Source organism: Anser brachyrhynchus (genome assembly GCF_964034855.1).
Source record: "Anser brachyrhynchus genome assembly, chromosome: 25".
NCBI classification, from domain to species: Eukaryota; Metazoa; Chordata; class Aves; order Anseriformes; family Anatidae; genus Anser; species Anser brachyrhynchus.
Window position 1 is genome coordinate 2,604,138 of NC_137718.1, and position 21,328 is coordinate 2,625,465.

The following is a 21,328-nucleotide window of genomic DNA, read 5'->3' on the forward strand; positions in this document are numbered from 1 at the left end:
TGGATCTTTATTGGCAACGTGCAGGTTGCCAGAAGTTGTTGGTACTACTGAGGCAATCTCCGATTTTACAGTGAAAGGATTAGTTGGTATTCACGTTTTTATACACAGTAATGGCTGAAGTCCCCAGCCAAACGTTGTGCTTTATAGGAGGATGTGCAATAGAATATCCATTAAATATTTTGGTTCTTAACGTACGATTTAATTAGATCTGAACTGCCTGCATTTTAAATTACAGACCGAAGCGTTTCCGCTCAGTGGCTGCCTAATGCTGGAAATGCCTAAGCTCACCTCCTTGTTTGAGTTTGCATTCCCCAAGCACAGAGATCTGTCTCTGAGCATGCCTGGAATTGTCCCCATTGGAGAAATCCTGTGCATAGGTCCTGCCTGAAACAGACTGGAATGCAGGAACTAGCTTTGCTTCTGCCTATTCTGTCCCCTGCAGGGCTTTGCCTTGGTGCTTAGTCTCAGAGCACACCTAGTGAGTTCGGGGAACTGCCAAATTAAACACAGCTATTTCTCCTCCTCCTCCTTTTTTTCCTTAACCCCAGATACAGCCAGAGCCATCTCCCAGCCGACCTCTGCAGAGCTGGAATGTTCACACAGAAATGTGCTTTCAGTTCCTTTCTTTTCCAGAGCTTTCTGTCCTCATTTCTTACCTTGCAGGCAAGCGTGCTGCTGTCAGTATCTGTGAGCAGAGGGAGGAGAGGAAAAGGGGGAGCAGAGAGGAACAACCTGATCGCACTGCTCTGTTCAGCTGGAGCTGCGCAGCTGCTAATGTATTCTAGAGAACGCGATGAATAGTTGTGTGGTTAAATATTCAGCTCCTTCCTTCCAACAGTACTTCTATTCTCCAGCCAGCTGCTACATAGCTCTGTATTCCTTTGCAAGTTCTGGTGCTGGAATACTTTCCAGGGAAGGTTAGTTTGGATGGGCTTCCCAGTCCTGGATCAGACAGAGCTCTGCCCCGGGCACGCGGCACACACGGTGGTGTGGAAATGACACCAGGGACTCCCTGAGACATCAGGCTGCATAGGCAAAGAACTTGAGAAGTTGTTAGCGGCTTTCCTTCACACAGGAAGCATTTCATCTGACTGCTGTTTGCTGTACAAACTGGTGTGCAGTGGGGATGGGTCTTGAATAAGGAAATGGCTTGCCATAGCGTTTTCCCTGTTGAGTCTTAGGGTGGTAATTGGTGCTGCTGTTATCAGCCACACCACTTCCCTTTTCCACAGAACTCATCTGTGATGTTGCTCTGTATGTCAAGCTGTCATTTTCCTGGCGGGGACTGGAATTTAACATCCCCATAAAATGTTTCGTGACTGTAATCAAGAGCAAGAATAGCTAGTGCCTGAGTCATTCCGAGGCCTGTTTGACTTGGTGACAAAGGCAGGTAACTTTTTAGTTGTTGCCTGTCTTAAGTTTTCAGTTCATCAAAAGGACACAAAAAAAAAAAAGAGGGAGAGGCTAAGTACAACCCCCTTTTTCCCATTGAATTCTTAAAGAAGTTAAAAAGAGAGCAGGCTTATTGGATGAATAAGACTAAAAGCCTATTATTGAAGACAGAAGTGAGAGATTTCACACCTCAAATACTGCCTGAGGGAGAGCAAAGTGTTCTTCTCTGGTATGGGACTCACCATACCTGATGAACAAACAAGTGCTTTTCTTTTTTTTTTTTTCCTCTTCACCTCATGCAAGTATTTTGGTTAGGAATGCTGTTTTCTTCCCCTCATTGAACATAATCACTGGTGTTTTCAGTGTACACCACACTAGATTTGTGCTACAAACTTCACGTTATCCTTAGCAATTTTCTTTCTGATCATTGGGATTTGAGAAGTCATTGTTATTTTGATGACGTGACATCTGAACAAGCAGGTACTGATATGTTTATAATCCACAGTAAGGCAGTCAAGCAAAATGTTGGTCTTTTTTTCTGTTAAACTGAATAAAGGTTTCTAAATAAAGGGAAGGTTGTGTTCACACGGACACAGGTGGTGTATATTCTTTGGAAAATATTTGACCAACCTGGTCCATAGTTGTACCGTGCTATTATATTTCAGCATAAACTTTATTCTCCAGATAATGCTTACTGTAGCCTATGACTCTGCTAAAGAAGGCCGCTTGCTTTTAGATAATACTTGCTTTACAATCATGTGGGTTTTCTTAAGAGAAGCTTATGCGAAAGCTGACATAGTTTTAAAGCCTTCCAGTGAAAGGCTGGGCTTTCACAAATTTACCTTGGGACAAAGCCAAGGTAATTTTGGTGGTTCTTGGTTACGTTACCCATGAGTGACTCTTGAGGATCACTATTCTCAGAACCAAAATGTACCTTGAACAGCGCCATTTAGCAAAGGTTGAGGACATGGTGACAAAAGTGGGATATTTGTTGTGCTCCCTTTCAGTTTCACGGGTGGCTGAGCTGGGAGGGGAGGCTGAAGGTAATTTTCTGCCCGAGCTGAAGGCTTACAACTGGGTCCTGCTGACATCCTCCCCGACTGGAGCAGTAGGTCACGGGTCGGACCGTAGTCACATACTACAGTCATAAATTTATCAGTGCAACACAACGTGTATTTGTTTTCCCATGCTTGTGTGTGGTGGTTTTTGGTTTTTGTTTTGTCTACAAGGTACCTAATCCCTGCAGAAGAGAAAGGAGTCGTCTTCCACGCAGAATACAAACATGATCGTGTAACCTGGAGCTTCCCAGGGTTATTTGTCATCATCATCATAAAAACAAACAACACCCATTAAATTGCAGTGGTGAAAGTGACCAAACATGAAAGATTCTCATTTATTTTCCTTCCTGTTTCCATGGCTTAAGATTCATTTCTCTTTATTTTGCAGCATTTACTGCTGTTCTGATTTGTTCTTCTGTGGGAATCAAATGAACGTAAGGCTTCTGGCACTTGGGACTTGATTGCTGTGCTAGAAAGCAGAAAACCTGAAGACTGCTTGTTCTGAGATAACGCTGAAAAGCTCGCTGAATCACAACTGAAATCCAAGCGAATGAGGTTTATTGGACAAAGAGAGACCAGAATTTTAAGATTCCGGGGACAATGCAGAGAAATTGTGGGTTTGGTTTTACTTTTTAGTCGTATTTCTTGTAACAGCAGTGTTTTATATCTAGATGGATTCAATTTGGAGGACATATATGAACATCTTTGCAGCTGAGCTCTAATTCTGGGTGAGGAGGCTGTGTATGGAATACAGCGGTCCATAGCTTCTGTTTCCTCAGGAAAGCTTTATTTCATCCATAAGAGAATGTAGCTGAGGCTTTAGTATTAAATAGATGAGTATATGGTAGGAAGTAGGTTATTATGAACACAAAGTAAAATTCCACTACCGAAGTGACTTCCCTAACATATGTAAATATCATCACGGTGGACTTTAGCAATGTATGTGTTTCACCTTAGCAAACAGGCTTTGGCTGCGAACTCGAAGAACTGCTGGGTTCTGCAGAAGCTTATCTTGTATTATATCAGAAAAGAGGTTGCCTTTGTGTGTGAGTAATAATTCCAGTGAAATGGAAAGGTCGTGTTAACTAGGACTCAAAACATGTACACCTTGGAACTTTTACAAAATGAAATAAGAAACTAAAACCATTTAAAATCCTAGCAGAATAATTTCAGTTCCCTGGTATTTCTTAGAGTCTTTCTAGTTGGCAGAGACTTCTTAATTGAAATGTGATTTCACGACAGCCTGAGTAGAACTGTAAACACACCTCTTAAATTGTGCTATCTAAAGCAGCTTTATGGAAGTGGCAGAATGAGATGCAAAGAAGTCCCCCAAGGACAATGAAAGCTGAAGTTGTAAGGGGGCTGTGTTTTGCGGGCTGTAAAATGCCTTGTTAAGTCTCATTGTTTGTGAGGATGGAATTTTTTTTGGGCTTGGTGTAGACCTTTAAAAGCAGGTTGTTCTGTGTTTCCATTCTGCTGGTGACCAGCTCTTCCTGAATGGTTTTCTAGAAGCAATTGTGAAGGATTCAAAAACTGGCTACTCAGAAGCAGCAAAGGGATTCATAGGGTTTTATTTAAAATGAAACGAAACCAAACCAATTTTACTGTTTATAGTCTGCCACCGTGTTTTTGTATTAATTCATGCTGCATGTTTACCATTAGATCTGAAGTGAGTATTTATTCTGGCTTACACAGTAACCCTCAGGTAATGGTATTGTGATTTCTGCATGTACTTATCACACCACACAGAATTCAATATTTGTCTTTGGCGATCTTGTTTTGTTCCAAAAAATGAGATTACTTGTAAACTTATTGGGCCAGTGATGATGTATAGAGATGACAAATGGAGATAATTAAGAGCCGGGACCTACCTAGACAGGCTTCTCATGGGTATAGAGAGCAGTGAAGTATGGCCAAGTGCGGAGCACAGCGGTGCCTGAGGCCTTTCTGATAACTGGTTAACATCTTAGGTTTTTACCCGCAACAAATGATGTTTTATCCACTGATTCCTAATCTCTTGCTGCTACACCAAGTGAACCCTGAAACTGCACCACTGAAATAAAGGTGAAGTGGCTTCAAAGCAGATGACAAAGAAAAAATTGTAGCCTGGGAAGCAGTAGCAATCGTTGTGTCTTGGGCATGGCAGGGAGCTCAGTGAGAATCTCCTTCCCCTCATTGTCTTTCTTCAGGAAAAACTTTTCCTGATAATCTCAGTTTAAACTTCCGCCTCCTTCTGGAAACAGTGTGGGATGAAGGTTGGGGGAAAAAAAGACGGGAGGACACTGATTGTGCAGTGCTTGAGGGCACAGGTGCTCTGGGGCTGGGATGCCCAAATCTCCAGCCCACTTAGGTTGTCTGGGGTTAGGAGGGACTTGCTGATCCTGCAAGCTCCGGGATGCTGAGCTGCACAGCGTGCTCCTCCTAAGGAGAAGTGAAGCCTCTGAGTGACCGGGCTGATAAAGCGTGCAGCAGCACCGGGCGGCAGCTCCTGGGGTGTGCGTGGCTGGGGCTGTCTGGGTCACAGCGATTACTGCAGCTTGGGAGTTCTGTCTGGGGTGAGCAGGAGCCCGTGTCCTGACCTCTTTCCTTTTCCTGTCTCTCTCCACGGTGATTCCTCTTCACAGTGACTGACATGCGATTTTTCAGTCGCCTGGACTCCCTTCTCTGCATCTATTTCATCTGTCCTGTTCAGCGCCGCTGCAGAAACATGTCTTGTTTTGAACTGAATCATTTGGTTTCCAAGTTTCTCCAGCCACAAACAAAGCAGGAAAAATAAAACTTGATGGGTGAGACTGCTCTAAAAGAATCTGAATCAGCCAAGAGCTCAGCCTCTCCCTCTTGCTTGGCTCAGAAACTTGGCTCCTCCAGCTCTGCTTGCAATTCAGCCTAGTTTTCGTCACGTGGAGGGAGAGATGTGGAGTTGTGGGAAATGGGATGCAGGGTGGCGTAGAGGAAGTGTCAGTGTTTTTTGACTTGCAGCTGTTGATCTGTATTTTCAAAGAGCTGTGGGAGGGCTTTCTTCAGTGTCTTCCACCCCACTCCCCCAACTCTTTTTTTTTTTTTTTTAATTCATCTCGAAGCTTAAATCCTTGCTGTGAGTGTAACAGGGATTTTATTTTCTAATGCAATTGATTTTTTGTGTGTTACTTGCAATCACAGCATTGTTCTGTATCTGACATTACCTATTTTAGTGGGCAACAGTTTGTGCTTCTCAGTTATGTTTTCAGGATCTGGGAGATAATAGCTTGCTTGTGCAAAATCCAGCACCCTTAGGGAGCCTTTGCTGCAGTGGTCATGGTTATGCAGCAGAGCATGGTTTCAAGGCCACATTTGGGAGGATAAAAACAGAACAGGAGGCGGATTTTCTGCTGTGGTCTGTCTTGGTGTGATACCAGGCTAGGGCAGTGGGTCGGAAAGCAGCCAGGTTCCTCCAGATTGGGATTCCCTTCTGCCAAAAAGAATTCATTCCTGTCCCATTTGGTGTTAACTGTTGGGAAAGGAGAATAGTGGAGCATTCGTGCCATCACTAGCTACTGAAAGCAGCTCCCTGAGGAGCCATTTGCTTAACGCACCTTCCAGAGTTAATGGTCTGTAACACGCTCTCTTGCTGGCTGCGGGATTCTGTGCTGCTGAAAATCTGGGCCAGATTCTCTGCTGTGCTCTCCTTTTTGTGTTGTTTCTGCTAGTTCAATGTGCATTATACCTAAGAGAGCTTCCATCTGTCTGCAGTGCAATTTCATGTTCATAAAATATCTTCCCTAATCTTTTCATCTTTTGCAAATGCTTTCTGCCACCTCTGCAATTTATTTTGTGTAGGTTTCATAGTTGTATACAAGTTGCTTGGTAGCAAAGCTTGTACTTTCTTTTTTTTCACAGCATTTTATAGTGGTCTGTAAGTACTCGTGTGGCTGATAACTTCTGAAAACTACTGGTACTACATCTGTGTGCACCAAAACCGCTGTCAGTAGAGTTCAATGACTTACTATCGAGGGCTTTTGTTTTCAGGACTTGCTGCACTTAGGACTGTAGCAGCAGCATCCAAGCACCTGTGATAGTGCTGTTTCCCGTGGAACCTGAAGATGTCGATTTTGAGAAAGGACTAATATGCAGCCAGAGCCCTGTTGAGGTAACACCTAGGATATAGTTCCTGTTCCCTTGCCTCCGGCTGTTGTAACAATGCAGTTGTTCATCTTTGCTCTAACTTGCAACTTGTCTTCTAGGTAACTTCACCTTTTAGGGCTCTGGCTCAGATACTCTCTTTCACCCAGGCCTGGATGGATATTCTTAGAGATGGAAGCCTGGAGAGTTGATATGAATTACTGTAGGATTCTGTACATCCTATGCAGGTGTATGACTGGCCAGGGTTGCTCTGTCACTCACTTATAAGTGCAGGGAGTGTGGCCTCGCAATTAGCACTGGTGGTGAGTATGTGCAGTGCGCATCAGAGAGCCCTGTCAGTAACGCGGAGCTTCTCTCCTTGCCAGGACCTTAAAGCCATTGCAAATCTACTGCAGATCTCTCTTGCGTTTCTTCTTTACTGATCAGGAACATCCCTGAGAACAGCTGCAAGTACTGGATCTGGTCTATTTTATTACTTATTTTTATCTTTCTGTGCTGAACTGCTGCTAATTGAGCGACAAAGCTCTTACACTGCACTTAAAAATAATTATGCGTGACGGTGCTCATGTAACTTCAAAGCAACAGGGAACCTAAATAACCACGCAAGCCAGTGAGTGACACTCAGTTTGTAATGCTGGATGAGAAGAGAGGTGAAGAAGCGAAGCAGCTCCTCTAAGTATGGCCTGTGCCGCAGTTCAAAGGCATGACCACAGCTTGTGGGAGCACACGGGAGCTGCCTGGGAATGAATTAGCTGGAGGACTCACACTGCAAAAACCAGGCTGGTCACCGTAACTGGTATTGGGTGTCAGCAGCTCGGGGCTCTGTCCCAGGCGTGCCATGGGCTGGCTGTGCGCCTCCAACGTTGTGTGGCTGCTCTCGGAAGGGGTTTGGGGCTGGGCTGACAATGTCAGTGCAGCCCTGCGAGGGACGGGTTCTGCCCTGGGCTGCTCCCCCTGGACCCTGCTGCAGGTACAGAACGGTAACTCCTGTACCTCTGCTACTGGCGTGGTAGCACCCTGGGTGGGTAAAGCACAGGATAGGTGCTCAGGTCAAGAGGTTGCTTCTTGGACTTCAGTGACCTGGAACCTTGTAGGCACCAGAACTTATCATGGAAAACAGTTTCTGATGGTAAAAAGGATTTCATGTAGGGGGTATGACAGAACTGGAGGCTGGTGTTCATGTGTGCCTTTTCCAAATCTCACGTTAAAGACAGCTGTGGGTGAGGCCTTCTGTGTATTCTGAGTATTGTAAAATCTTTTGCTAAGATCTTGTTACCATTGCTAACAGCTTTCAGCTGGGACTGTCTAAAGAGATTTGTGGGCAGCCTTGCGGCGTGTGGGGGCTGAAGGAAGTAATACTAACTCTTCACTGAGTGCTATCCTTTCCTTTGAGACAGTCTTGAGTAGGTAATGGGCCCTGCCACAATTACAATATCCGTTAGCGTGTACTGGGCTAGAAAGCATTAGCCCCACAATTTTCACTTGATTGTAATTATTTTTCCACTTTCAGCCCAGCTATTGAGACCAATTGTCTGTAAAGAGCTGGTGTATCACTTGCAGTAGCAATCGCGTGAGGAGTAGGGAAAATGCAGTACTTGCAGAGCCCCTGTCTGAATGCTAACAGGCCTCTCTCTTCGCAAAGGGAAAAAAAAATCTGAAAAATCTTGCTGTAGAAGTGCAAATTATTTTTATGTAGAGTAATTCCTGTTCAAAGCCCTCTTCTATTTTCTTTTGATATAGAAGAGTTTGCAGTTAGCCACAGCGAATGGCTGAAAAGCTATGGCCTTTTGAGTAAACTCTTATATTGCTAATCTCCTTAGGTCTTTTTTTTTTTTTCAGTTGTAGACAAAAATTCCAGTGCTGAAAAATTTTGGGAATTATTTTTCAAGTTCATTGAAACAATAGTATTCTAGTTCCTAGCTAGAGGTAGTGGGTTGATGAATATGCCTGGAAGAGAAGTTTTTTTATTATGATTGTACCCTAAGAACAAAACCCCCAGCAATAACTAGTAAAAACCCAACCCTTATGCTTGTCAGTTTTTTTTAAACTCTTCCTGATTTGCTCTGTGATAGTGAGTGCTGCTGTGAGTGTAGTATGGCAATACCAGTTCATAAAAACAAGTTACATACTGCTTGAAATCATGTATTTATTGGCAGGAAGGAACAATGAAACAATGTAAAGCGTACCTACTAATGGCAATGCAATTAAGATATAACTCGTAGAATATACTTCACAGGCTAGTTCAGTTTTAGGTATGTTGAATAAATGGTACAGACTAATAGGTTAAAGTTCCTGTCCTCCTTTCACCTGAATGGAGTCCATGTGAATAAATGAACTTGATTTATGCTGTGTTCATACACAGTAGTTTTCTACGCTTCTTAAAGATACCCCATTAACCAATTCATTTTTTCACTTAAAATGCTTATTGGTGCACTTCCCTGCTTGTTCACTGTACCGCTTCGTTCCTGGTTTTGTCTGTGATACAGAATTTCTTAGTTTTCACTGAACACAGGAAGTCTTTAGTTTCAATGGATGTTGGATCTGATCCTTAAATCTCACGAATGGAGGCTGAGTAACTCAGAAGATCCTCATTAATTCTCTTCAGATGAATAAAAAGAGCTGTGAGCTCAGATGTGAGTTAAAATGCAAACATGAATGAGTGGTAATAGGGAGGACAGAAAAAAATTAGAGGAAAATCTTTGTACTTAAACATAAAACCCAAAAGGGGAAAGGAAAGACTTTATATGATTACAACATGCAGAACGCCTATTGAAAGAGGTGGATGAATGTTCCAGTGTTTTACAACTCATTATGTGAATAACAACACAAATTTTACAATATACATAAGAAATTTGATGAACCATGTCTCATTCGCACTAGAGAAAATAAATGCAGAGTAATGCAATACAGAAGAACACTGTTTAGCTGCTCAGGGCATGAGAAACAGTATACGACCCAAGTCCCACTGGAGTTAACTTAAACACTGCCATTTTTCAGTAAAACTTGATTCACGCTGTGCAACATAGCTCTTGGAGCTTAACACTTAAGGATATCCAACAGGAGAAAAGAAACCTTTTTACAACAAGAAAACTTGAAGGGATCATTAAAGATAAATTCCCCAAGCATGCTGAGTACTTAATACTGGATCCTGCAATGCTTACACGTGAAAAACCTCCCAGTTTAATGGGAGGTACGTGTGTGAGCTGATTGCTGGATCAATCATTTTGTAGATTATGTAAATGTAGATTGCTCCATATGTAGCAAACAGTGAAGTTTCATAGAAACCAGCTAATTCACAATCAGAAGTTAAAATTCTGTTAAGTCTGGGAAGATTTCTCTTTAACAGTTAATACCTAATTTCTAGGAATCCTGTTGAATTCTTGCATATCTGGCAGTAGAAAATAATTCAGGCTACTGCTAGCCTTCTAACTTGCACAGTTGCTCAGTACAACAAATGATTCTTTGAGGTGTTTTTATACGTTTGGATATTATAAAGATATATTCCTGTGTTAGATCACCAAGAATGAACTGACTCAAAAAGTTTTATGTCCCAGACTTCACCTCCATTCCATTACTAGTGGCAAATTCTGATTGCATAAATAAAGAGCTTGACTTTTGTTGAAAAAACATGCTCAGTAACAGTGTGGGTGGTTTTTCTTTTTTTTTTTTGAGGGGGAGGGATTTTTTTTCCAATGGGACTGCCTTGAAATGTGACAACTCCAGCCTTGAAGAAATTGAGAGCCAGACTACTGAAAGCATTAAACACAGCCCATCAGATTCTGATTTCCAAAAGCTCATGTCTAAAATGATGTTGCCTGAGGTTTTCAGCACATCCGAACATTAAGTTCGGACTGTAGAGACTGTACGTTCGTACGCTCAGGACTAGGCTTTGAAGGGATACAATTTATTTTTTTCAAACTAGGCAGCAGTGTAAAAACCCTTGTCAGAGCTTCAGGATGTAGAACACCTACAACTCCAAGGGACTTCCAAAAAGAAGTGCAAGCGCTCAGTTTCATGAGAAAAGTGAGACCTATTGATTGACTGGAGCATCTAACACTGAATGCCTAATACTGTTAAAACATGGCTTAAGGATTTTTCCTATTTAGTAGTTTACTCTTTAATTCTGGGTACTGAGGAGATATTTTCAACAGTTAGTTCAAGCTATAATACATCTGAAGACTTTTACTGTCTGTTCTTGGTCTGTTCTTCAGCAACAGCTGCAGCACGTGGACCATGAGATGCAGATAATGAGCCTTATCAGCATTTCCCTGGAAGGCAATAAACCAACAAATACTCAGTTCAGTCAACATGTTAAGTCTTCTTTCCTATGCCAAATACTCAGTGCCCTATTTTCTATTTGGTTTTGGGTAAGGAGCTTTGCAAGCAAAAGAGATTCTGTGCAGAGCTCTGGACTTGATTCAAAGCCTATTATAAATCACTGGGCATCTTTTCCATCAGTTCATGTGAAACTGATGAATTGTGGCTATATAGCAATGCAGCAAGTGTACTGGAGCTGGCTACTATGTTACAGCTGTTGTGTTCAGAACAAAGGTTCCGACTAGGTAAAATCATTTTCCAGCCACAAAATACCTTTAAGAACGATGTCAATGAAGTCCAAAGATGAAATGGAAAGAAGTTCAGAAAAGTTGTCTGGTGATGAGGGACAAGGCGTTCTTGGAACCTCCAGCAAACTGTTACTCTGTGTGGATGAAGAAACCAGAACAGTAAATTTCCAGCAGAAGTCACACGTGCTTTGTGTTAAGAACATGTTCTGGTTTTGCTATGTGAAACCCTTATTCTGCTCCTTACCCGAAGATGGGAGGGGGTGGCATGTTTATCAGTCAGTTCAGTCAGCGATGAGCTGGCTTGAAATTATTTTAATTGCTTCTATTGTGTTTTATCTCCTACAGATCACAACTGTTAAGAAGCTAGGTTCCTAAATGACCTGAAACATGGCTGTATGTTTATATTCCTACCTAAAATCTTGTGATACCAGTTTCCATACACATGCACAAGTGAGAGCTCTTATCTGATAGTAAAATCAAAAAAGACACTAGAAAAAGTGAAAGAGCTGTTGTTAGTTTTAACCACTGAATGTTTGTTTAATCTTGGACATATCTTTGAGGTTAATCTCTGCATTATTTCAGCAGAGCAGAATTGCATCCTAGAATCTTAGTCCTCTGTTACGCACTCAAGCTTCTGCTTTTCAGTGTTGGTGCCTTGATTCCTGTGCCAAAAATTTAGCAAGAGATGCTGATACCACAGGAGAGCCCGTCTGTCTTTTGGTTCTGTCCATGCAGGCTTTGGCTGGTGTTGGTGTGGAACGGGTGTGCTAAGGCATGGAGGAAATGATAAAATTCAGCTCTTTGTCTTTTAAGAAGCTTCTGAAAGTAGCAATATAGTGCAGCATTTGGGACGGTGGCATTCCCTTGGTGGGACTGGGGGAATTCCCTTGGTGTTGCTGCCGAGATGCCTCTGTTGGAAACGTTGGGAATGAATTTGTTGTTGCTGGGAGGTGTGAGCAGTGTGCCGGCAGCCTCCCCGTGCAACTGGAGATACTGCAAACGTAGCAGTCCCTCAAATGAGTGCGGTAAGCGTTCCTACAGTGCTTTTCTCCTCAAGAAGGGATTCTCTACCCTACGCCAGCATGGGCAAGGCTTGGGAGCATTATCTACTGCCGCTTACAAAGCAGTATGGCTTATATTGCTGTTGGTAATGTCTGTTTGGTTTCTTGGGTATAAATGCCAGAGCCTACGTAAAAGTCACTATACAGAGACTTACCTCTTGAAGAGGATCCTCTCTCTTGGGTTTATAGGTCTGGAGCAAACACATCAGCTCAGTATTCTCCTCAATTTTTAAATAGGGAGTGGTAATCTGACATGAATTTAGTACCTGCAAATGACAGTGAAACCTGTGATTGCAAACAAAGAGGAAAGCATCAAGTCACAATGAACAGCCTGTTGCTGATTCTTACCTGCATCTCCAGCTTTCCTCCCATTTGCAATAAGCAGTTAATTCCCTCAAGAATTTGATCTTTGCGTAGCCTGAGAAACCTTCCCATGTCAGTATTGATGTCAGTTTTCTGCGATTCCAGAGCTAAGACGGTGTGGGCAAGAGCAGCACAGTGCAGCGGGGTTAAACCTGAACGGAACAGCACAGGCAGGTCAGGCAAATCCAGCACTTGAACACCTCACTGGAGTGAACCATCCTGCGCTTGGCTATTTGCGAGGGAGGCCCTGTCAAGACTGATTGGCTTGCCTCCTAGAACTTAATTTGAACACGAAATTGATCATCCTTTGGCCTAGGTAAAATCTGTACTTTGAAACCTCTGGCGTCTATGCTAAGCTAAGCTTTTCCTCTTACCGTAGTGGTCAGTCAGGTTCACTTCTACCCGCATGCCGTTGTCTTTGCAGTTTTTCAAAACCTGAAATCAAGAAGATTTTGAGATGATAAATTCTGATTTTGGCACTGCCAAAATACCCCATTGAAGCTGTCTTGCTTTAATCACATCAGACCAAGGCTAATTTTCACGTACGTAAAATCCTTGTGTATTCTAAACAAAATCAAATGCGTTTGATTTCTTTGCTCTATCTTGCACTTACGGTTGCACAACATAAATGACCAGTTTACCTCTAAAACTCTCAAGTAGCCATTCTCTGCACACAGGTGGAGTGGAGTTTTCCCCAGACCATCCTGTTCATTGACGTTAGCTCCCAGGGATATAAGGTCACTGACCATCAGGTGTTGGTTCTTTTCTGCGGCAAGATGTAATGCAGTCTGAGAAGAGAAGAATGAGAGAAATTCGTCGTTGCTTTAAAGACATTTTCACCTTCCACAATACCTGGAGAATGAGGTGGGGAGCTGGGACCTTGGGTTCGGTTCCCAGCTGTGTTAATATTTGCTCCGTGCAGATCACTTCCTCCCTATTTTGGTTCTCCCCTCTACACAAGGATCATAGCCACTCCTTGCCTAAGGGGATGCTTGGTGTTTATCAGGGTTTGAAAGACATTTGTGTGTGATAGAAAATGTCCCCGTTCTTTGCAAGTTAGCATCCTACCCGTTTCTCTGCGTCCTTCTCGTCAATTTTATTTAGGGATGCAAATCTCCGTGCAAGTGCGTAAGTCAGGGCTCTTTTTCCTTGTGCAACAGCCTTGTGCAGCAGCCTGGAATAAAACACCATTTTAAACAAGTGGGAAGGAGATAAAGGAATGGTTAAATTACTCAAAAGTAACAGTGGGAGTGTATTTTAAAACATGGAATGTTAAGGCTCATAAAGGCCAAAAGCTTGGGGTATTTAAGCGTTTATTTAGTTTCTGTATGAATGAGGGAGGTGCTGGTTTTGCAGCTTTGTTTGAATTTATCTGCCAGGATTTCTTGCTCCTCAGTTCTTGCTGTTGTCCCATTTCCTGCCTGTCCAAGAGCTACTCCACGCTTCATTTTTGCTACCAATCTCCATTTCTTTTCTTTTTTTTTTTTTTTTTACCTGCATCCTTTACTACATGGAAAAGAGGTAAAAGACAGGTAAAAACCCAGAGAAGGGAAACCTTTCTCCTGCACTTAACATAAGTACTTCCAAACCATAATTCAGTCCTAGGTAGGAAAGCTCCATTTCTTCTGTGCATTCAGTCTCACTGAACTACTCAAAACAGTACATTTCTCCTGAATTTCATACCGGAAAACACTTGTGTTCTTGTAAATGTGGGCACATCTTCCTTTCCTCCTGGAGGAAACACTGATGCAGCTGATAGAGGCATTGATTTTTTTTATTATTATTATTTTTACTTTCTCTTTTCCTGTAGCAAGGTACCCTTGATGACCTCTCTATAATTCTGCAACTCGCTGCAGTCCTTGTTCATTTCTGTGGAGTCTGTGAATACTTTGGGGACAGAATTTTCTACATGAACAGGAATGAATCTCTTTTCCACCAAGCCTAGGACAGTTTATAAATTAAGTTACATGCTCCGTCAGTCTGATTTGATAGTAATATCTTCAAACTAGCTGAACTTCATTAAATACAATAAGAGATATGAAGCAAGTAGTTGTTTATAAAAAAAATAAATAAAGACGCCATGCTGGGCAAAATGAGATCAATAAAACCTTTGCTTTCAATTAATTTCTAACAAAACAGCCACTCCCAGTTCTTTGGAAGTCTGTGCTCTAAACTGGCAGCGTATGTATGTTTAGGTGTAATCCTCCCACCCATTTTTATTGCCAACTAATAAAAAAAAAGGTAATTTTCCTGAGAGTGTCTGCAGCTTGGAAAAGATCTGTTGCAAATCTTTTTCTGTAGCAATTATTTGTTTCGCTTGATTTAATTTTCTTATGAATACCTATAATTTATAACTCACTCTTGAATATTGTTCAGACTGAATTTTTCCTGATGTCGGTTGTAGTCTAGCAATACTACTGCAAAAATGAAGTCTTCCTATTTTTACTAACTTAACTTGGATTCTAATTTTCATAATTGAATTTTGATTCTGTCTAAAACTGTGGGTGCTGAAGCACATCTGAGCCTCCCATGAAGCAAGGAAGCCTTTGCTGCAGGTGTGCCCTCAGCTAGCAGCTGAAATTACAGCAAAGCCTCAGGACAAGCGAGGCCCCAGGAAATAGAAAGCAATGTATTTCTGTAGGAAAAAGTGGAGACCTGTTGCCATTTCCATCAGGTGCAAGCAGTTTGTCGGCTGGAATGTTTCTCAGCAAACTTTCTTCCCTGTGTAGCTGGAACTGGAAGAAAGAGATGGCAGAGAGATCCTGCTGTGTGAAGGAAGTCGAGGGCAACTTCGCATGTCCCCCAGCGTCTGGAGAGCCCGCGTTAGCTTCCAGAAATGCCTCCGGGTAGTGTCCTGATGGGTTAAAGCAGGGAGATGGGTTCTGTGCAGGGTGTCTCCAGAAATCCTTCTGAGTACTGGCACGTGTGTCCTGCACCCACCAGCTGCTCTCTTTCTCACTTGTCCTTGGGAAGGTTCCTTGCGAGCTGGGCTCTTGCACGTTTTTCTGACCGTCGTGAAAAGAAGTCTGTACCTCTTCCTGCACGGCTGAGCTGTGCTCTTTAAAACAGCACTGGGACTGCAACTTGGTGAAGCCGTGGCGCCTCTCCTGCAGGCCACCAGCCGCCTGCTTGCTTCCCCTGCTTTCCCACCGAGAGGCTTGCAGGTCCGTGGAGAAGCCCTGCCCAAAGCCATCGGGCACCGAGCACAGAGACTCCTTCTGCAGTTGGCTTTTGTTCAAGTCTTCCTGCAGCACCTCTACCAGGATATCAAGGTCCTCTAAGCCTTTCAGTGTTTGCCCAATGCTCTGCTTGCTCTGAAACAGCAACAAAAACGGGGAGGGTGGAAGATGGGGGAGGGAAATCAGACATGAAATGTCCTGTTCTCACTCAGTGATAGAACATGAAATACGCCTGGGGAGGCTGGCAGCACGGCGTTGAAGGTGTTATGCATACCTGTCTAAGCTGTTTCTCTGTATAAGGGTGAACTCTTCTCTTTTCTGCTGGAGAGAAAGGAAGAAAAAAGCTATTTTGAGTTATGGGAGGAGTGTACAGAAGGTGTTTTCATCAGGAATTTTGTCCCAGACAACCGGTAACGTACAGGGTTTTGGCACACAGCTGTCCTGCTCTTGTGATTTAAGGGGAGCTAGGAGCTGGCATGGGTCACTGACCCTGGGAGAGAAGTGGCTCAGCTCTTGGGTACTTAACGGGGATGTCCCCGTTACAGAAGGGGGCTGTTACCAAGAGAGGAAGGAGCTTCCTAACCTGCTTTTCCTGAGGATCCTTTGGTTGCCATCTTCACTAATGAGGCTTCCTGAGGACACACACAAAAAAACAGCTATTAAATACAACTCTCTTTGAGATGCTTGCACATAAGAGAAAGTGAAACAGTGGCGAAGAGCGTAACAGAAACTTTGTAAATTGTCCTGCGCCATGCACTTTGCGCAGCAGGCTGTAAGCAAATGAATTTTCATGAGTGGGTAACCCATGGCAGCCGTACAAAGATAGCGGCATAGCCTTTTTGAGCAGACCAGGTGGCTGGGAGCCTACCGGCTTCGTGGGCTGGTTTTGCAGGTTGTTCACAGGTCTGGGTTGCTAGAGCAAAATCTCTGCTGTTTTCAGGCTGTCTTTGGATTACGGTATTCAGAGCACGGATGGGTTCTCAATGTCACTATGGAATGATGTTCCCAGCACAGGCTCTGTGTAAAATTTGGTATGTTCTCCACCTTCGTTAAGAGCATTAACTTGGTGGGTGGAAGAAGCAGCAGCCGTAGCTGTCACCTCTCCAGAACTTCACAGGGTGGGAGTGGGACGTGTGTGTACAGGATGCTACAGCTCTGAGCCACCTTCCTGACCTCGAGCAGCGTCCTTACCTTGCTCTGAGCTGGCTCCAGGCCTTTGGAAAGCCGGATTTTTTTCAGTAGCTCCCGTACCGGCATCTTCACCCTCACGCCCATATAACGCTTCTGAGGGGGGTTGGAGCTGAGTGCAGGCTCTGGAAAAGGCATAACACGATGCTTAAAGTAACATAATTCTGAGCTGCTTGGAATAGTGGGAGGATGAGGTCACCCTGGGAGGCAGCCTGTGATTCTGATGCTCATCATCGGTTGTGGGAAACTTCCACCTCGCCCTGTGTGTCCCTTAGCTCTGGCCTTTTATTAAAACACTTCCTGCTGCACAAATACCCCAATGCATTGCTTCTCAGGCTACAAGCGCCTGTGCGGCCTCACAAAGGGAATTCTTTTCTGGAGCAACCAAACAAAAACAAACCCCAAAGCTGGCTGTGGGATCTTCAGTCTCAGGGCATAGGCAGAGAGCTGAGTTAACCTGCACGTTACCACATGAAGGCCACGGTCAGGCTTCAGCGAGCAGGGGTGGTTTCAGTCTGCAGACAAGGAAGAGGAGAGGCTGTCCCACGTGTAAGCGTGCCACTGGCGGTGGGAGCGGGACAATAAGGAGCAGCGCAGAAGGAAATTCAGATGGATGGTTGGGAAAAAGGAGGAAAAGAATCAGATGTTTCTGTTTTGGCACTTTCAGCAGTGCAGAAATAAAGGTGCTATCTTGAGACTTGGCCTCGGGCAGCTCCTCTAGCTGCCCATCATCTCAGGGCTGCCAGACTGGCTGAGAGCACATCGCTCTGCTTTTAGGCACGTCCAGGTCAGTGCTCCTCTTAGCCATGTCTTACTTCTCTTGCAGTGAACCTCTGTCCTGTGCTTTTTTATGTTGACAGGGGTGAAAAATGAGAGTTGTTTCAGAGCTGAGACAGTGATGCCATGTCCGAAGTCTTTCTACAGTGTTTCTTGGTGTATTTCGAGGTCAATACAGCGCGATTCAAAGGGAAGCAAGGATTTTCTGTAGTGGAATGAAATGGTTATTTGAGAATATATATAGTTGTCCAAACAAGCTTGTCTTCGTCAAAACAAGCTGCTCTGTAATTGTTTGTGTTAGGTCTTCTTGCATCTCAGACTTGAATCCCCAGACTTGAAAGACTTGCCCAGATTAGGAGCTTAAATGCATCGCTTTTGAAATACCTTTTATGTAACGCTGCTTCCCGCCCCCCACTCCTTGAGCACGATCCTCTTCCTATAAAACACATCCAGTAGCAGCTATCATCGTCATAAATGATAGCTTCATTGCGTTAGTTCAGCATCTTCCCAGCTCGTTAGCAGAGACGATGCACGATTACAAGGCGGGCGCTGGGGTCGCTGTGCAGGCTGCTGAGGGGTCAGCCAGCAGCGTGTGCTGGAGCAGGGAGAAGCTTCCCTCCTCGTGCAGGTCACGACACTCAACAATTAAACAACGCAGCAGGCTGTGAAAAGGTGTGTGCAGCGCAGGCAGGCAGCTTCTGTTACAGGAACAGTCGGTGGTAAGAAAAACCTGCGGTACCCTGCGGTAGCTGCTGGCATCTGGCAGGCTAGGTGCAGCGCAGGAGCTCAGCAGATGTGCACGGTGCATCTCCCCAGCCTTGGGATGTCTCGGAGCAGGCAGGATTGGCATGGAAACCAGCCGCACGAGATGTGGTTTCGCATCACGTGGCGGCGTTGCTCTTCCCTGCTGCGGGCGATGGGAGGCTGACGCCCCTTCGGCAGGCGGGTGCCGGATCCCAAGCAGCCAGCAGCGCGTTACGGATGTGCGTGGAGCTGCTGTGCTGTGCTCAGGTTGCTGCCCTTTGTGAATGTCTGACCTACCGCTGAATATTTAAAACACTGGGACTTCGAAAATGTAGGCTATTTCTCAGACTGCTCTAGAAATGGGAATAATTTCTGGTTTAGACTGGTGTTTTGAAGAAGAATGATTTAGTCTTTGGAGAGCATTTTAAAGGCCCATGCGAAAAGAATTATGAAAAGGCTAAATTGCTAACACGTTATTATCTTCCAAGCTATTTTACAGTAAAAATGCTAGATGATGGGTTAGATTACATGCCCAGATGTATCCTTGAAAGTGAAGAACTCAGCAAAGGCAATGATTCATCACACACACTTTCATATGATTTGGTAATATTAATAACTCAGAAGGTCATATCTATTAGATTGGTGTTAAATTCAGAACCAAACTTGCAATTCAGATTGTAAACGAGCAGCAGAATGCTAGAGAGAGACCGAAACAATGGACTGCTGAGCAACCCTTTACGAAAGGGAATAATTTCTGACTTCAGCAGCAGACCACAACAAAATAAAAACAAGAGTTGAGTAGGAGAGAGCACCATGCATCTTTGTTTGACATTACTGGCACGGAAACTCAGCGTGTGCTGCTGTTAGTACAGCTCTCAGCTGGCACAGAAGGAGTTGCGAGGCACTGTACTTTTTCACTTTGCAAAAGCAGCATACAATAGAAAATGTGAATAAAGATTTGATCTTACCAGCAGGAGCAAACATCTCTTGTGGTTTACGTGGAGGTGTAGGGTAGATCTCGGGGCTCGCAATGTTAAGTTCAGTTAATCCAGAGTCTGGCAACGATGGGCTTTGTTGAAAAGAGCTTTTGGGGCTGGCAGTTTCTCCAGGCAGTGGAGATCCCTGGCCTGGGCTGTAGCCACAGGTTTCATTTTCACTGCTGTTTTGATTGACCAGTAGTTCAGGACTCATGCAGACTGTTTGCAGCATTACCTCTGTGTGTGTAGGAAAAGATGAAAAAGGAGCCTTTTCAAGTCAAAAAAAAAAAAAAAAAGCTTATTTGGTTGCAAAAAGAAGAAAAAAATCAAGTTTCACATCAAGCACATGATAGTTGTATTTAATTCTCCAGTGTAGTTAGCCACTCGAAGCTGGGTCCAAATTTGCTCCCCTGTTCTTCCCAGCAAATTGCAGCAGTCGCAGGATAAAGCCCGCCTCGGGATCCCGGCAGTCACTGCAAACTGCTTTTGAGAGTTTCTTGGTGCAACCCTCCCTCGCTCTTTATAGTCAGGTATGGCCTCAAGGACGTCAGCCTGGGAAGGCCCCACCCTCTTTCCTAACTGCAGCAGCAGCTGATGAAGAAATGACTTTTCCCATGAAGAGACCGAGTATGAGTTGAAAAGTCGTTTTCCCTAGGTACAAAACATAACAATTAAGCTGTTAGATTCACTGCAAATAGCACCGGTAGGGAAAGAGACCTCTGACTTAGACTAATAGATTGGATTGTGCAAATGAGAAAGGGATCCAGAAACAAATGTTTTGTCAATTCTTGTGTTAGGGGAAGAAAAAAAAAAGCAGTTTTTTCAAGGTTGTGTAAGAGGAGGGCTATTGCTCAGCCTTCAAGAAGCAAAAATAATCTTCCCTTAAGCACAAAAATTCAGCTAAGGAAACATATCCCCTACTTGCTGCATAGTTTTGGGTCTGTGAAGAGAGAGAACTTATATGGATTTAAGTGTTTTAACACTTTTAAATTTAAGTGATTTAACTTAAGGATTTAAGTGTTTCTGTTTGTGTGGTTTTTGTTTGTCTGCTTTGTTCATAGCAAGGAATGATGCTTAAATATTGCGGCAGGTGCAGCTATTAAAGCTCCCAGTAAGAATCTGTGTGGATGGACACTCTTCTTGCAGGAGATGCTTCCTTGTCACAGAGAGACTTCTATACCAGATTTCAACTCCTTTCTCGTGTCCCTGGGAAATATATTTCATTTTACACACCTGCTTGAGCTCAAACAGGTATTTCTCTCAAGTTCCTTGTTTGGAAAAAGATAGCAAAGCTTATCAAATGCAGCAACTCACATATCTGTCTTGGAAAGCACCCCAGGTTACTCCTAAACAGCATAGTCTCATGTATGCCTGACCAGAAAGCAGCCAGACTTTCTGGACCAAGTTTTAAGAACAACGTTAAAACAGTTTTAGTTTAAATTGGTACTGACTCCTCTCTGCAGACCTGCACAATCCCCGTGACCCATTTTCTCTGCACTTAATAACTCCAGTCTCAGGAATATTGGAAGAATTATTTAGATATGGATCAGAACTAGGAGACTTGATGCTTGCAAGATGAGGGTAGAGTCAGGTACCAAGCTACGCTGCAGCAGTGCTGGGCAGGCTGTTACCTGGCTTCCTGCCCCACAGATCCTAGGATCTCGTGACATTACTGCGTTTGGATCCCAAAATACGAAGGCACGGGGAGAGACATGGCTAATCCATCCGTATCTTAGCATGGCTGCCAATGGTCTCAACTACCAGGCCCAAGGGAGCAATCCTGGGAAATGCACAGGGCTTTGTAGGTGGTGTTTGGAAATTAAGGACACGTAAGAGCTAATGTTCCCGTTTCTCCCACAGTGGATTGTAAGCAGTTTGCCCAAGGGAAGTGATTGGTTAAATGAT

At 43.8% G+C, this 21,328-nt stretch overlaps 1 protein-coding gene across 2 annotated transcripts; it reads right to left on the reverse strand.

Moving 5' to 3' along the window:
- Positions 1-6,457: 6,457 nt before the first annotated feature.
- On the reverse strand, positions 6,458-19,923 carry LOC308182701 (uncharacterized protein). 2 transcript variants are annotated; one of them, XM_080567742.1, is made up of 12 exons: positions 19,415-19,923; positions 16,929-17,050; positions 16,321-16,369; positions 16,012-16,055; positions 15,214-15,872; positions 13,627-13,732; positions 13,200-13,346; positions 12,933-12,993; positions 12,544-12,710; positions 12,351-12,461; positions 11,160-11,268; positions 6,458-10,837 (listed from the first exon to the last, which is right to left on the reverse strand). In XM_080567742.1, the coding sequence occupies exons 1-12, from the start codon at positions 19,653-19,655 to the stop codon at positions 10,827-10,829; spliced, it is 1,827 nt and encodes a 608-aa protein (XP_080423868.1). In that variant the 5' UTR covers positions 19,656-19,923; the 3' UTR covers positions 6,458-10,826. The 2 variants fall into 2 exon arrangements, with proteins under 2 accessions (XP_080423868.1, XP_080423867.1); XM_080567741.1 differs by having other exon boundaries at positions 16,012-16,058.
- Positions 19,924-21,328: the final 1,405 nt, after the last annotated feature.

Excerpts from the sequence above, each read along its gene's own strand:
- LOC308182701 (XM_080567741.1), bottom strand. The coding sequence starts at position 19,655 with ATGCTGCAAACAGTCTGCATGAGTCCTGAACTACTGGTCAATCAAAAC. Across the intron at positions 17,051-19,414 it reads AGAGATGTTTGCTCCTGCTG|AGCCTGCACTCAGCTCCAAC; the intron begins GTAAGATCAAAT and ends TGCCTTTTCCAG. Across the intron at positions 12,994-13,199 it reads GCTACTTGAGAGTTTTAGAG|GTTTTGAAAAACTGCAAAGA; the intron begins GTAAACTGGTCA and ends TCTTGATTTCAG.